Here is a 15,792-nt window from a genome sequence, read left to right on the forward strand (position 1 = left end):
GAAAATATTACTCTGAGGTCCCGTAGGACCTGTCAGTGATTTTGACATTTCGTGGGATCTCAGAGTAATAAATTGCCTTATATGGGACCTGTACGTAATTTTCCCTTATCTTAATGATACTTCCTGCTTCTTGTTACTATATTTTGCCCTGGCCCAATCATGAATCCATGATATGATTGCAAGGCAGTATCGTGCATCAAAGGAAATAATCCATCAACAAATCTTATGTTCCTTCAATATGGGTGCTTAAATCTCTCAAGTTTACTAATTATTTTACAAAACCAAAGCAAAAGCAGGCATCCAAAACTCATTATTTTGCACGTTTCTATTAGGTTTGTGATTATTATTAGGCTTATTTTTAAGTATAAAACAACTTACGGTAGAAAATATATTAGACTTATTTTGTACTTTAATATGAAGCATCAATAAGTTTCATTGGGAAAACTAATCCAACAATACTTGTAGTTTTAATATGATTTTGAATTCCTTCAGTGAGCAGTTTAGCAACACACTCTTCAATTCCCCAACCTCTCTCCCTCCACCAGTCCTTTAGAATTCAGCAGAGTTGGGCGACACCATGTTGGAGGAGATTTTTGGGCTGAATAATGGCTTTGTATAATGGAAACAAGCAAACGTACGTAGATGGTTACTTTCATTGCCTCTGTTCTCCCCCCCCCCCTGGGGGGCCAAAAAAAAACAAAAAAAAGAGGTGAAGAATAATATGGCAGCAGCAAATAATTTCTTATTTGGCATATTCTTTATCGAGTTGATTATTAACTCTTCAGTAAGCTGCGGGAGGTTGACTGTAAGAACTAACGATGCAAAGGGTGATATATAAGCCTTTAAAGTGTAAGGACCGCACTAAAAAAATAGATAAATTATAAGCACTTTTAAATTAATTTTTTTCTAAAAAGTACTCTATCCATAATTTATTATAAGGTTCAAGCAATCGAATTGCATGACTTAATAAAACTATTAAAATTAGTCAAAAGTAGGAAATATAATTTTTATTTCAAATATATCCTTGCGTAAAAGTGGCTAGGTGAGAGTTAGAGAGAGAGAGAATGTTTTGGGGAAAAAATAATGAGAGAATATATTAATGAAGGGAAAAATGATAAAAATGTATTTAATATTTAAAAGGTTATTTTGTAACAAGAAATGAATTAATGCAAAAATTTGAATCTTATAATAAGAGGTGGATGTAGTATAATCCACTCGCACGTTCTAAATATTTCAAATTACTCCAAAGCCCAAATAGGATGTTTGTTGGCCATTTTCTCATCCTTTGTATTAGTCTCCAAATGGCTTTTCTGATCCATATGGTTATTGGGCCTTTTTCGTGATAGTAAACCACAATGAGCTTTAAGATCCAGTACAACTCTGTTAAAGAGTACTACTTTGCTTTCACTTTTTAGAGATGGCAAACAGTCTTTTGTAAAATATTTGAGAGTTTTGTAATACTTTAAAGTTTCTTCGCATTCTCAAAGGCAAAAACCACCTACATCTTCCAAAGCATCCCTCCATCTTTGCAAATCTTTCTTCATGCTTCATGAATGCTTCTGCAAAACTTCCCTTTGTTTCCTGAGACGCACAGGGATATTGCTGTGATCATGGAAATCAAAGGGATGTTAGAGTGGGATTGGTCAGTGGATATGCAGGTCTTTCACAGAGACGGCAATGGCATTGCTGATTTACTAGCTAAAAGAGCACTTAATGGAGCAATGGGTCTGGAAATACTGGGCCCTGAGACAATGATGGAAATATTGCAGGCCACTGATGTTACACTCACTGAAGACGGGAAAGATGGAGGTTATATTCAATGCTCGAGATCTCATGACCAGTTCGTTGCTGAAGAAGATGAGTCTATACTTCCAAGGTACGTGGACCAACCCTTCTGGTTTTAGATTAAACTTTATATTTTATATTAATGCATGCTTGATGGATATTTGAATTTTTCATTGATATGTTAATTCAATATAGTCTTTCAATTCATCTTTTTATTTTTTTTGAGCTGAAGTCTTTCAATTCATCTAAATATTATATTTCGTTAATTATTTCATTTCCATAGCAGTTGCTCAATTCAGAGTATTGGCTGGGTTTGTTTTCATATCTTGGAAATTTGTTTTTATTTTGTTGCCTTTTACTTGTAGGACATAATTTAGTTTCAACAGTCTATCAAAGGTCAAACCATATCTTATGTATTCCCTTAATTTTTTATTCCCTTTGATTTGTGGCACAAGTCATAAGCTGAAGAAAATTTTACCTAGTCATTTGTACGTGTTAAGGACCATACATAGGAAAGGGTCTAGGAGGAAATAATAATAATAATAATAATATATATATATATAGGATCCAATTGCCATAGGCCAACTATATATTATACATATTCAATGTTCTTGTTTTGATGTGAGTGAACCAACTTGAAATATCATTTTACACTATATATTATAATTCAGTACTGTTTAAAATAAGCAAGTATGTGGCACGTTTTGTGCAGAAAAGTTGAAAGACGGCAAAAATCAAGAGATGAATCTAATATTGATTTAGGAGGCTGTAGCTATTGGTAGTGGGTGTAACTTCTGGCATCCCCTTGATCGTCTATTTCAGAATTGGGGCCAAGGTATGTTTTAGATTTTTTAAATCGAGGTGTATCTATACTAGCAATAAAATCGTTATAGAAAGCCGTTTTTTTTTCATCATTGTAAAAAGTTTGTTTTTGCTGTCAGCTCTAGGTAAAAATTTTCGATCCTTAACGAAATCATTTTACAAAATCAAAGCAAGCAGACTTCCAAAACCCTTCCAAAATCTCTCCCGTTTCGATTAGATTTGTCCTTACTAGACTTATTGAAATATAAAGGAACTTAGGATAGACGATATATACATGCTTAACTGCATGATATTTACCTGGCCGAAAAATTGATCTTTCTTTGACTTCATTATAGGTTTTGTGTATACAAGTTGGGTAAATCTCACCTTAGAGGAATTCAAGAAGAAAGAGCTAGATACAAAAGCAATTCTTCAAAAACCATCTCCTTACTGAAGGACGGATGTAATTTCAATGAGGCCCATGCAGATATAGCTAATTAGTAGAAGGAGGTCTTGCATGTTTCTCTATGAACGCTTCAGTTAGTTTAGGCTTTTTGCTTTTGGGAGAATTTCATTTATGTCAAACTTTTGGCATTGCCTCAGGCATCTATTTCAAACTTGATGCTAAGGCGTATTTCTGATTGTTTACATTGTGCTATATGATGAAGATAATCTAGATGATACTGCTGCTCCTTGATACTATTTTTTGCCTTGGTCAGTCATTTTATGTTCCTTCAATGCTTAAATCTCTCAAGTGTACGCGAAATCATTTTACAAAATCAAATCAAGAAGCAGACTTCCAAAACTCTTATTATTTTGCACATGTTTATAATAAATTTCTAATTATTAAGCTTATTTAAGTGTAAAATAATTTAGGATACAAAATATGTATGCATAACTGCTATACATAACTCTATAGACAAGTTGATACTATATAGATGACTAATTTCTGCATAATATTTACCCGGCTAAAAGGTTGATCTTTCTTTGACTTCATTTATAGGTTGTGTACACAAGTTAGGTGAAATCTCGTCTTAGAAGCATTCAAGAAGCAAGAGTTAGATACAAGAGCAATCTTCAAAAAACATCTCCTTGCAGGATGGAAGTAGTATCAATGAGAACGAGGGAGATATAGCCAATTAGTATGTAAAAATCTTGCGTATTTCTATGAAATCATAGTTTAGGCTTTTCACTTTTGTTCTGTTTTTAATGTTGTTTTGTTTTCCTCGTGTATCCAAAAATGGGGGGGGGGGGGAGAACAAAACAAAAGTGGTGCTTAAAAGCTTCTCATTATGGCTTAATATATCTAAAATCATTGTGAAAAGAATTCTTTACTCTAAAAAACCCCAACCAAACAAAGGGTTACGAGAGGATGTATTTCAATCTCTTTTCTGTAGAAATTGGGCCGAAATCATTTTTGCGTACACGAGCAAAACAAAACAACAGAAAAAACAGAACAAAAGTTTGGAACTGCCCTTCAACTTTTTTGAGGAAAAGTACTGAGGTCAAGTTAGGAATACCTGCGTACGTGTGTCCCCAGTAAGCTCCTTCAAAAGTCCCTGACTTGGATCCTACTTTTCACAAGTCTCCATGAACCAAGCCCATAAAAGGACATGTCTCAAATGTAATGTGAACTCTCAGTCTAAGTCATTGTTAGTGTGCAGGATAACATAGTAAACATAAAAATAAAATTCACCTCCTAGGGTTTAGTATCAATAAAATCCTGTTTTAAATTCTGGAAAATAGCTTTTATGAGCTCCAGTATGACTTATCCAATTCTTCTAAAGCTTTGATGAGAACACGAAATTCGTAGCAGGACCAACACAGTTGGGAAAATTATCAGTCTAAACTCATATTTAAGAAATGCAAAATCTACAATGGAGTTTCTAAGCTCAATTAATATGTCCTTGGGGACCATTATATCCTCATATATCATTCTTTCTTTCTGCTTAGGCTTTCAGTTTATTAACAATTTGTTGACAATATTAACACTTAGAGAATGCATCACTTAAATGCTGAAAACTAATTTACAAATATCAAGAAAATGAGTTTAGTTAATTATTTGTGGTAAATAGGTGTTTTTTTTAAATATCTTTAATAGGGGCAAAATAGATAAATATAGGAGAAAAAGTATATTAAAATCTTATATTTAGAATCAAATTGAATCCCCAACTAACTTTTATATTAAAAACAGTTTATAAGTTTAATAGGTTTTCCTATCTAGTAAAACTAGTAATTAGAAATTAGACGCTTGAAGAGGGTGCATTGTTACGAGTCTGGTATAGGTTAGTTCTCCCGCCTCACTAGCTAATTTGCTGGGATTGAATTTTTTTTTTTTTTTTAAGCTTGCACTTTGTTGCTCTTTCTTTAAATGTGAATCCGAGGAATAAATTGGAAATTAAGAGAGGAATGCTCTGGTCTTCGCCTTCTTCCCTTGGATTCCAAAACGAAGCAACATATAGTAGGGGGCTCGTCAGTCGTGCAGCCTAGAACACGATAATAAAATAAAAGCAAGTCTTTGCAAAGTCTTTTTGGTCGTTTTCTCACATATACGTACCTACAAAAGGTAAAATCGAATCTAACAAAGCACTGAGGTAGGGTCACATGGTTCTGTCCTTCAGCAAATTAAAATGGAAAACAGTAGTTCCGTCCGTCACACGGTTTGAAATTTGAACGCGCAAAGACTGAAGAAAAGAGAAGACTTGAGCTCACACCCACCATTTTTACTTCTCATTGTTTCTCCATTTTTCTTTCTATAAAATTTGTAACAGGCTGAAGATCAGAGGTGTTTGGTTTAGCTTTTCAAAAATAATTTTATAATATTTAAGATAAATATGTGAGAAAAATTTTGACTTATGTAAAAGCACTTTTTTAAAGTGCTTCTACAATATTCCGGATGCCGGGTATAGCCACGCGCTTAATCAGAGAAAATGATTTCGCATGTTAGGACGCAATTTGATGGATTTCATAATGAAAATTCTCTTGTATAGGATTAGTGAAAGTACCCTTTAATACTTTGCCCAAATTAGGCATTGATCTTCTCATACTTCAGAGAACTAGCTGAACAAATAAATCTGATTTAAATGGGCAAAGTATCACGAATTAGTCTTCATATTCATATAAACAGTTATCCTCCCTCATTTGTAAACATTTTTATGCTTGACATTCCTCGCCATTATTTTGCATATGTTTGATAATATTAAGTGGCATGAGCGGCAAGCTAGAGATATATATGATTTACCAATATAAATAAGTAAACAAATAAATAAAGACATTAATTAATTAGTGATAAAATATACATTTGATTCTTTAACTTTATATAAAGTTTTAGTTTGGTCTTTTAATTTTAAAAGGTATATTTTTATTTCTATAATCATATAATCATTAATCATAAATGATGATTTTTTACAATAATCATGTTTGTGTTGAAAATTATACTAGTCTTTTTACAATAATCATGTTTGTGTTGAAAATTAAAAGAGGAATGCTCTGGTTTTCTCTTGCTCCTATTAAGTCTTGTGACAAAAAAGTAAAAAGGAAAACCTAATAAAGCACTGACATAGGGACCCATGGTTCTGTCCTTCAGCAAAATGGAACACTGTATTTTCGTACGTAACACGCTTTCAAATTTGAGCTCCCAAAGACTGAAGAGAGGACAAAGATATGAGCTCATTACCATCACTTTCCTTCTCACTGTTTCTCCATTTTTCATTCTATAAAATTATACCAGGCTGCTGGGCCTCATCTTATATCAGGCCGGTGGGAGTCGAACAAATCTTTTGATATTATTTCCTCTTTCAGGTTTCTACTTTCTCCCCTTCTCCTTTCTTCAATTATGATCACCGAAATGATTTGTTTAGATCTGTGAAATGTTGCTTTCAAATTATTCGTGAAGAGTAGATGACTCTTGCGGTGAGAAGAACCTTGTCTGTTGATGTTTCTATTATATCTTGTTTTAATATGCCCAATGCCTATCCCAAGGCTTCGCATTGGACTGATTGCTGCACTCTTTGTTGAAGCTCCTATTATATATGTATTATTCTTTCTTTCTTTCTTTCTTTCTTTCTTTCTTTCTTTCTTTTTGCCTTTATATATGTATTATTCTTTCAGTTTCTTGTGTTTTTACTTTTATACTTGGGTTCAGATTCCAAATCCTTGTGATGGCGCCTGATGCTGATGGAGTTGGCTGTTCTTCAAGATCTTCTGGTTCAACTAAGAGATGGAAGTATGATGTGTTTTTGAGCTTTCGAGGGGAAGATACCCGGAAAAATTTTACTGATCATTTGTATGCTGCTTTAAAAAACGAAGGATTAAGAACTTTTCGAGATGAGGAAGGACTTGAAAGGGGAGAATCTATTAATCCAAGTTTAGTAGAAGCAATTGAAGAATCTCGTTCTGCAATTATTGTGCTCTCTCCAAATTATGCTTCTTCAACTTGGTGTTTGGATGAGCTTCAAAAGATCCTACAGTTAAAGGAAGAGACAAGTCTTCAAGTATTTCCGATATTTTACGGTGTAGATCCTTCTGATGTTAGGAAACAAAACGGAAGTTTTGCAGAAGCCTTCATAAGGCATGAAGAAAGATTTGTCAAAGACAAAACGCAGGAATGGAGGGATGCTTTACAAGAAGTTGCTACTTTATCTGGTTGGGACTCAAAAAACCGGTAACTTCCATTTCTCTCATTAATTATCTTTTTTTTTTCTTTTTTTTTCCATGGCAACGCACATCCCCTCTTATTGAGGGGATTGTGGGATCTATTCCGCTAAAGAAGATAAGGTCTGTCTTATGTGGGGCGCCTGAGTCCCTAAAATAGGTAGGGGTGCCTGCATGAAGATTTGACTGAAAAATATTAGGGAAAACCATATTGAAGGTACCTATACTTTCTCTTAATTTTTAATTTGGTACCTATATGTTTTTTCTCTTTAATTAAATATTTAATTTTATCTTTTTAGCAACATTAGCTCTTATAACTTTGTTCTATTAATATTTTTAGTCTCTACATAAGGATTAATGATGTTAATAGAAGAAAAATAAAGATTTAGTTAAAAACAAAAAACACATAGGTACCAAATTGAAAATTGAAAAAAGTATAGGTACCTCCAATATGGTTTCCCCAAAATATTATAAATATCATTTGCTTAAAAATAAAATATTTTAATTTATTTTATCTTAATTATATGGACTTTTTATCAGTTTATCTATTTTGAAAACATATATTTAAGTTTAAATTCTTAATTTTATTAAAAATATTTTTAAAAGATATTTTTAATTAAAATTTGTACTTAGATAATATTTATTTTCCAATTTAACTTTTATAATGAATTTCTAGTTTTGATTAAAATTATTTTGAAAAATTTAAGTGTTTTCTTTTTTTCCCATTAATTTTTTCTTACAAATAATTATTTTTTTAATGTTTTTATCATAATGGGATAAAAGCTGAAGTAATTTAATTAACATATATATACAAAAATTATGAATTAGAGTAATTTTTTTAATAAATATATATTTGACTAAATGCGTTTATAAATTCAGCCCAACAAATATATTTTTAAATTTATAAATGTTTATTACAAAAATATGTTTAAAAATTTTAAATTACAAATTTATTTTATTTATATAATCTCTTAAAACGTAAATAAGTATATTTCAATACATGTAATGAAAAAGATAAAATTATACAATTTCGTTAAATAATCAAAATTAATAATTAATAAATTTTATAACAATTTAGAAAGTTTGAAAATATAAGTGGTAGGGAAAACCATTTTTTCTGGTCACCTTTTGCTAAACTAATGTTAAAATATAACCTGTTGAAGCTCAGACAATTCTCCACTCACTAACCTAACGCTCACAAGAAACGAATCAAACCTGAAACTTAAACGCTTCCCATGAAACTTCCGTAATTGGATTAAAATCTACATAAATACCAAGATTTAGTGATAAAAATAATATTTAAATAAAAGATGTAATGTGTTTCCAATTGAACTCTATCTAAAAAATAAAAAACAATTAATATTAGCAGTAAAATATACATTAACAATTAAAAGAATAAATAAACAATTATATAGTTGGGAAAATAACAAAAACAGAAATTAGAAATTGTAGTATTTCAATTTAGGCATCTAAAAGTTTAAAATCTCAAGGGAAAAAAAATGATGCATGATCTGATATTTTATAAATATAGTAACTGATTAAAATGTTGTTATATCAGATTTTTTACAAAAAAAATTAAATTTGTCATTATCAGTATATTTTTTGTTATTGGTTATTCAATATTTATTATTATTAATTTACAACTTATTAATAAATAACTTGTTATTATCAGTATATCTTTTCTTATTTGTTATCTAATACTTGTTATTACTAATTCATAATTTGTTAATAACGTTTCGATATAAGGACATTTTGTCATTTAACTATATCTATGCTATCAAATCAAGTATCACTTTTTTGTTTTTGAAATTTTAATCTCCTAAGTACTTGAATCGAAATGTAATAATTTTTTACTTCTTTTTTTGTTGTCTTTTTCTCTCAAAAAAAAAACCTTTCCCCTGCTTCTCCACTGGGCGCCAACAGAGTATATTACATAATAATAATATGAGTTTTTAATTTCCAAATGACTTGGGACCTTGAAAGCAAAAATGAGTTTATATAGAAAAGCGTGAGAGAAGGATGTGACATATCACTGTTGAATCGACTTCTTTCAATAAAAAGGCAATAAATTGTGACCATCCGTTTGAAATGAAGGGCGGCGATACAAACACTCCTCTTCCTTAGCACAGCCCTTTCAGTTCCAAATTCCAAGTTCCAGCGAAAAGGTGTTTTTGAAAAAACTACTATTTTTTAAGTAAAACGAAATAAATTTTTTTTATATATTTTTATTTTATACATTATAAAAATATTTTTACCCCTAAATCGAAAACCTCGTGCTCTTGCAACCTGGCTTTACGTTTTAGAAAGTCGAAGAAATGTGCGAGGGACTCGGCGTTTACCCAGAAAGAAGAACGGCTCAATAAGATGACGAGGCCAAGGGTCTGAATGGTTTTTTCTCTTTGTTTTTTTTTTCTTCTCAATTCTTCATCTTTTTTATCTTCATCTTTCTTTCATTTCTCCGGTTGTGTTCTTTTTTCCGTCGACATTTGGGACTAAAACAGAAGGGTGATTAACGTTTTTATCTTTTTATTTAAATCCAAAATATAAATAAGTATCCTTAATTTTTATTGTTTGATATTTAACCCCTAAAAATATTTAGTAGATGACATGCAATTTTTACTAATTTATTTAAATTTAAAACTCATAATTACATCAAGAAATATTATGGAATTCTGCCAAAAATAACTCTAGTCCCAATCTCACCCAATCGTGTGGTTCTTTTAGCCTACCCTAGCTAGCAAGTCCTCTCATTTTGCAACGTCTTTATTCATCTTTTTGTCATTTTGTATATATATAAAAAAATCCATCATTCAAGCTTGCTTGTTTAGAGTCTGTTAATATCAATCTAGATTCTTTAATTTTACATGAGAAATGCATCACCTAGTGTCATTGGCTTCCCAGAATGCAAATACTCCATATCCCAGAAGCTGCATTTTGGCACTTGAGATTAATTTTTAATTAGTGTGTGTTTGATACGAGGGATTTGGGAGAAAAGGAAGGGAAGGAGAAGGATTTTAATCATTTTTCTTTATTCATCAATACACAAATTTTAGGAGGGGAGGCAAAATTTTTAAAAAAATTTTCTCCTCTCCCCTTTTCAACCTCTCCTCCAAAATTGGGAGGATTTGGAGGAAAAAGGTAATATTTTATCATGTTGTGACTATTATATCCATATTTTGTCATGTTGTAACTATTATGCCCATATCTTAAATGAAATAAGGTCAAAATTGTCCATGTTAAAATATTTTTCCCTCCCCTCCCATCATAAACCAAACAAGGTGATATTAAAACTCTTCCCCTCCCCTCTTTTTTTTATAAATCCAAACAAGCTCATATTAAAATCCTTCCACTTTCCTTCCCTCCTCTTCATTCCATTAAAATCCCTCCCTTATCTTCTTTTTATTGAGCCAAACAGACCTTTAGAGTCTTCAAAATCAGTTTGCTCGCTTAAGGCCTATTTGGTTTGAGGGGATGGTGGGATAGGGAAAGAGAGGGGAGGTTTTATCCTCACCTTGTTTGATTTGATTAAAAAAGAAGAGAGGAAAGGATATTTAATTAATCCCTTGTTTGGTTCAAAGAGGAGAGGAGATAGGAGGGATAGTAATAATCAATTTACCATTTTACCCTTACATATTAGTTTATATTTTTTATTGATATATTAATATTATACAAATTAATTTACATTTTACTTTAAATTATATAATTTAATGAAAACTCAGTCTTATCATGTTAATATATGCATTAAAAATTGGTACAGTAATTTTTTATTCTAATTAATATAATAATATATTTGAAATAATCAAATTAACAAATTTTATATGCTCTAAGAAAAATGAAATTTTATTCTCTTTAGGCTATCCTTTTTTCAGTTTTAAAATATATTTAATAAATAATATATTTATAAAAAAATTAATTTTATAATTTTATAATTTCTTATTTAAATAATTTTTTATTTTTAATTAATTTTTGTAATAATATATTTTTATTTATAATAATTTATATTTTTTATTTTTTACTTAGGATAATATATTTTTTATTTGAAATAAATATTATACAAATATATTTTATGAGTAGTAGTAGAATATTAAAAAAACTATAACGATATAATAATCCAAAAATTTAACTCCTCTAAAAACCCCCAATTTGAAAGGGAGCTAAAATGGAAGGGGAGAGGAGGGGGACGGGACATTTTGGCTTCCCTCCCCTCCCTTCCAACCAAACAAACCCGCGAAGGAGAGCGAATAAGGCAATGTGTAGGATTAATCAATTCTCAATTGAGTTTTCTTTCATGTCCTAGAATTTCAGAACCTTGTTAGCCAGCTAAACCAAGACAAGGTGGGAATGCCCGAAAGAGCAAAATGATTAGGCAAGAGTAGAATTAGGAATAATTATTAGTAGAACTACAAAAATGCTCTTTAGTGTAATTATGAGTTTAAAATTAGGACAAATTAGTAAAATAATAAAATTATATGCACATCTATTCTATGAGATTTAACCGTCTTTTTAATGGTAAAGGGTTAAATGTCAGACAATGAAAGTTGAGGGCGTGATTTTTAAACTTGCAAAGGTAAGACATGTTGTATGTAAGAGAATTAAAATTAGGAGGAGTTATTTATATTTCGGCCTTTATTTAATTGTAGACCTGTGTTTATACTTCTTGGTGAAATAGATTTCTAGTACAACTGTAGTACTTTATTGGTTGTAAATGATTTAGGTTTTGCAATTAAACTCAATTAATGATGGAATTCTGAAATGGTCATTTTCTTGAATATATATATATATATATAAACACATACATACAATATATAGTAAAATTACAACACAATAATTATTATGTTTTTGACTGTCGAAAACGTTATTGGCGTTAAATTTGAACTTTTAATCTGACAATTGTTCTGTGAAAAGTTGCTTAATAAAATTAAGGAAAAAAATACTCAAATATAAATAAAACGGGTTACCAGAAAAGAGGAACTCAAACTATGATGTGTTAATTAAATGATTTGAATACCTAGGAGTTATTAATGTGTGGACAAATAAACATAATCGTCTGTGTCTGTAAATACTAGAGGCAATGTACAACTCTTCTATAAATGAAATTATCGCCTGTTCCTAACTAATTTAAACTAAGTTTCATGGTAAACTTAAAACTGCTAAATTTGTGGTCATGTTTTCTTCACATCTTACATTACCTAGTTTTTTTTTGGGATTGTTTGTGCAAAAAAATTTACACTTTATAATTTTATTTTCATATGCAGGTATGAAACAGAATTCATTGAAAGCATTGCTGATGAAATCGGGTCAAAGTTACTTGATAAATCAGCATCTGATCTTGGCAAGTTAATTGGAATTGAACCAAAATTAGATGAACTGAATTCAATCATAGCAAGGGAATCAGAAGAAGTTGGATTTATAGGAATATGGGGTGCAGGAGGCGTAGGCAAAACAACTCTTGCTAGAGCCTTTTATGAGCGAGAGCGAAAGCGAAAGAGCAAAAACTTTCACTGCTTCCTTGATAATATTAGAGAGGCATGTGAAAAAGATGGTTTGATTTCGTTGCAAAGAAAACTTCTTTTATCTTTGTACAAAAGGAGTATAGAAGTGGCTGATTTTTATGAAGCAATGGAGTTAATAAAAAGGAAGTTAACCGACAGAGAAATTCTACTTGTCCTTGATGATGTGAGTCATGTTAGCCAACTTGAGAAGTTGGCTCCAAGGCAAGGATGGTTCAGCAAAGGGAGCATAATAGTGATAACAACAAGGGATAAGCATTTGCTATCATCATATGGTGTATCTGATAGTGCCATATATCACATTGAATTCTTGAGTGATAGCAAGTCCCTTAAACTTTTCATTCAAAATGCTTTTAAAGAAGGGCAACCTAATGAAGATTATTTGAACCTTGCTAGAACCGTCATTGAATATACTGGAGGCCTTCCTTTAGCACTCGAAGTGTTAGGTTCATTTCTTTGCAAAAGAACGATAGAGGAATGGGAAGATGCACTAGCTAAGTTCGAGAAATGTCTTCCAGAGGACATTTGCAAGATACTTGAAGTGAGTCTTCACGGATTAGAGCTTAATGAGAAGACTATATTCTTAGATATTGCTTGTTTTTTCAATGGGATGGACGAAGATCATATCATACAAATTTTAGAAACATTGGATAAGGATCTTCACCCAAAAATTGGAATAAGGGTTCTTATTGACAAATCACTAGTAATTAATTATGAAGGGCATTTGCAGGTGCATGAAATTCTGCAAAATATGGCTAAACATGTTGTCTATCAAGAATCATTTGGTGATGCCTGCAAGCTTTCTAGGATATTGTCCTTGGATGATGCCAATCATGTATTAGGAGGAACTAAGGTGACGTTCCAAAGTTCTTGTGTTTGTGCACTCTTATAATAATTTATTGCATGGCTTTTATACATTTTTACCTTGACTTGTTGTTTTATAGGGAACAGAAGCAACCCGGGGAATAATGCTAACATTAGAAAAGTCATGTGATGCATTTTGGGATCCTGAAGCCTTCTCAAAACTGATTAATCTCAAGTTACTTATCATTTCAAGTCCCTCATGTGTTTCACATTGCCAACTGAATCTTCCGCTTGGACTCAAGTCTCTTTCCAAAGAGTTGAAAATCATAGAATGGGAGGGGTATCCATTATTTTATTTGCCAAGTCAACCTCAACTCAATCAACTTGTGGTGCTAAAAATGCGACATAGCAAGTTAAAAGAACTATGGAGAGGAAAACAGGTAACTAAAGTCCTTTTATTTAAATTGTTTATCCACAATTTAGTAAATTATAATTATAATTATAATCAGTATTTGGTTTTTGATCTGTTGTCTTTTTCTTTTTTCCCCTGTTGTTAGTCTCTTCGAAGATTGAAGTCCATTGATCTATCTCATTCAGAATACCTCATCAAAACCCCAAATTTTGATGGAATTCCTCATCTTGAAAAGTTGATTCTTCAAGGGTGTTCTAACTTGGTTGAAATCCACCAGTCTCTTGGGCAACACAAGAAACTTGTCACTGTTGACTTGAAAGATTGCAAAGAAGTTAAAAAGCTTCCAGAAAAATTTGAGATGAATAGCTTGGAGACTTTTATTCTATCGGGTTGTTCAAAAGTTAGAAAACTTCCTGAGTTTGGAAAAGATATGACATGTCTATCTAAGCTTGATTTAGAGAAGACTGCTATAGCCAAACTACCTCAATCACTGGGCAATTTGATTGGTCTCGTTGAATTAAATTTGACAACTGCAAAAAGCTGGTCTGTCTTCCATGTAGTGTTAGTAAGTTGAAAGCTCTGAAAGTTATCAAAATTTCTCAATGCTCAAAGTTTTCAAGGCTGCCAGAGAATTTGAATGAAAATGAAGCTTTGGAAGAGCTGGATTTGAGTGGGATTGCTATACAAGGGTTATCATTTAATGACTACAATGGTGAAGCACAATCTTCATCATCATGGAGTTGCTTATCCCTTCTTCAAAGGCCTTCAAGCTCAAAAATTTTATGCTGTTGCCGTCTTTGTCATCATTGAACATTTACGTTTAAAAAATTGCAATCTCCATGATGCATCACTTCCTGATGATGTCAGCATGTTATCATCATTGGAAATTTTAAATCTAAGTGGAAACAATTTCATTGACTTACCATCTGGCCTCATTTCCAATCTTCGAAGCTTAAAGGTATTGGTCTCTGGAGGTGCCCAAGGCTTCGGTCTTTGCCGCAACTTCCGTCAAATCTATTTGCTATATGGCTGACGATTGTTCATCAATGGAACATTACGGATGTGCAGATCAATTATGGGATTTCATTGAATCATTTCAACCTCAGGTTTATTTTATTTGTCTTTAATTGTTCTTTCACCTCTATCGTTTTACTTCTTTAACACGCAAAATTGTTTCTTATAGGTTCACAACCATTTAAATATGAAGTCAGCAATTATAAGAGGGGATTCAGAAATTGTGAGTTTTTAGAATCACCTGTTTTTTTCTTAATTTCTTTGACAATAAATATATAGTTTATTTTACTTGTACGTATATATTGCCATTTCTTACGTGTTAATCAACATACTTCTGATACAAACAATCTGTTTTTTTTTTGTCCCAGTTTCTTTCCCTCCGTCTACGTTGTCGCTCATTAAAAATTCCAGGCAGCAGAGTACCATCATGGTTTTATAATCAAAACTACTTTTGCGAGAAAGAATTCTGGTGCTGTCCTAATGTGTCGTTCATAATAAATATATCCCCTGATTATTGTGGTTCACGTGAATGGTGGGGCATAGCCATATGCTTAGTCATAGAATACGATCTCACATTTGGAGAGGGGTGGGATGGAATTGTTTGGAGTTGCAGATTTCCTAATGATGAATTTCCAAACTGGTGTTGGGGGTATCATCTTTATGTACATCCGGCTAAGAGTCCTCTGCTTTATATAAAATATATTCCTTATTCCTCTTTGGTTGTCAATGGACTTCAAATGGTATTTTTCTCTAACAATGCAATGGAAAATAAGTCACCAAGGATGAAAATAAGCAAGTGTGGGTGGCGAGCGG

General features: G+C 31.8%; 1 protein-coding gene across 1 annotated transcript; it reads left to right on the forward strand.

Moving 5' to 3' along the window:
* Positions 1-1,553: 1,553 nt before the first annotated feature.
* Positions 1,554-13,641, forward strand: LOC114730874 (TMV resistance protein N-like). Its single transcript, XM_028917977.1, has 3 exons — positions 1,554-1,876; positions 6,731-7,249; positions 12,495-13,641. Exons 1-3 carry the CDS (start codon positions 1,554-1,556, stop codon positions 13,639-13,641), a joined length of 1,989 nt encoding a protein of 662 aa, XP_028773810.1.
* The last annotated feature ends 2,151 nt before the right edge of the window (positions 13,642-15,792 follow it).

Source organism: Neltuma alba, unplaced genomic scaffold, assembly GCF_004799145.2.
Source record: "Neltuma alba isolate B1F8T4 unplaced genomic scaffold, ASM479914v2 tig00012772_pilon, whole genome shotgun sequence".
In the NCBI taxonomy this organism is placed as follows: Eukaryota; Viridiplantae; Streptophyta; class Magnoliopsida; order Fabales; family Fabaceae; genus Neltuma; species Neltuma alba.

What these genes read in the sequence shown, in the direction of transcription:
- LOC114730874 (XM_028917977.1), top strand. Translation starts at nt 1,554, where the DNA reads ATGCTTCTGCAAAACTTCCCTTTGTTTCCTGAGACGCACAGGGATATT. An exon ending in GATGAGTCTATACTTCCAAG is followed by an intron (nt 1,877 to 6,730) that starts GTACGTGGACCA and finishes ACTTGGGTTCAG; the next exon opens with ATTCCAAATCCTTGTGATGG. An exon ending in GGTTGGGACTCAAAAAACCG is followed by an intron (nt 7,250 to 12,494) that starts GTAACTTCCATT and finishes TTTCATATGCAG; the next exon opens with GTATGAAACAGAATTCATTG.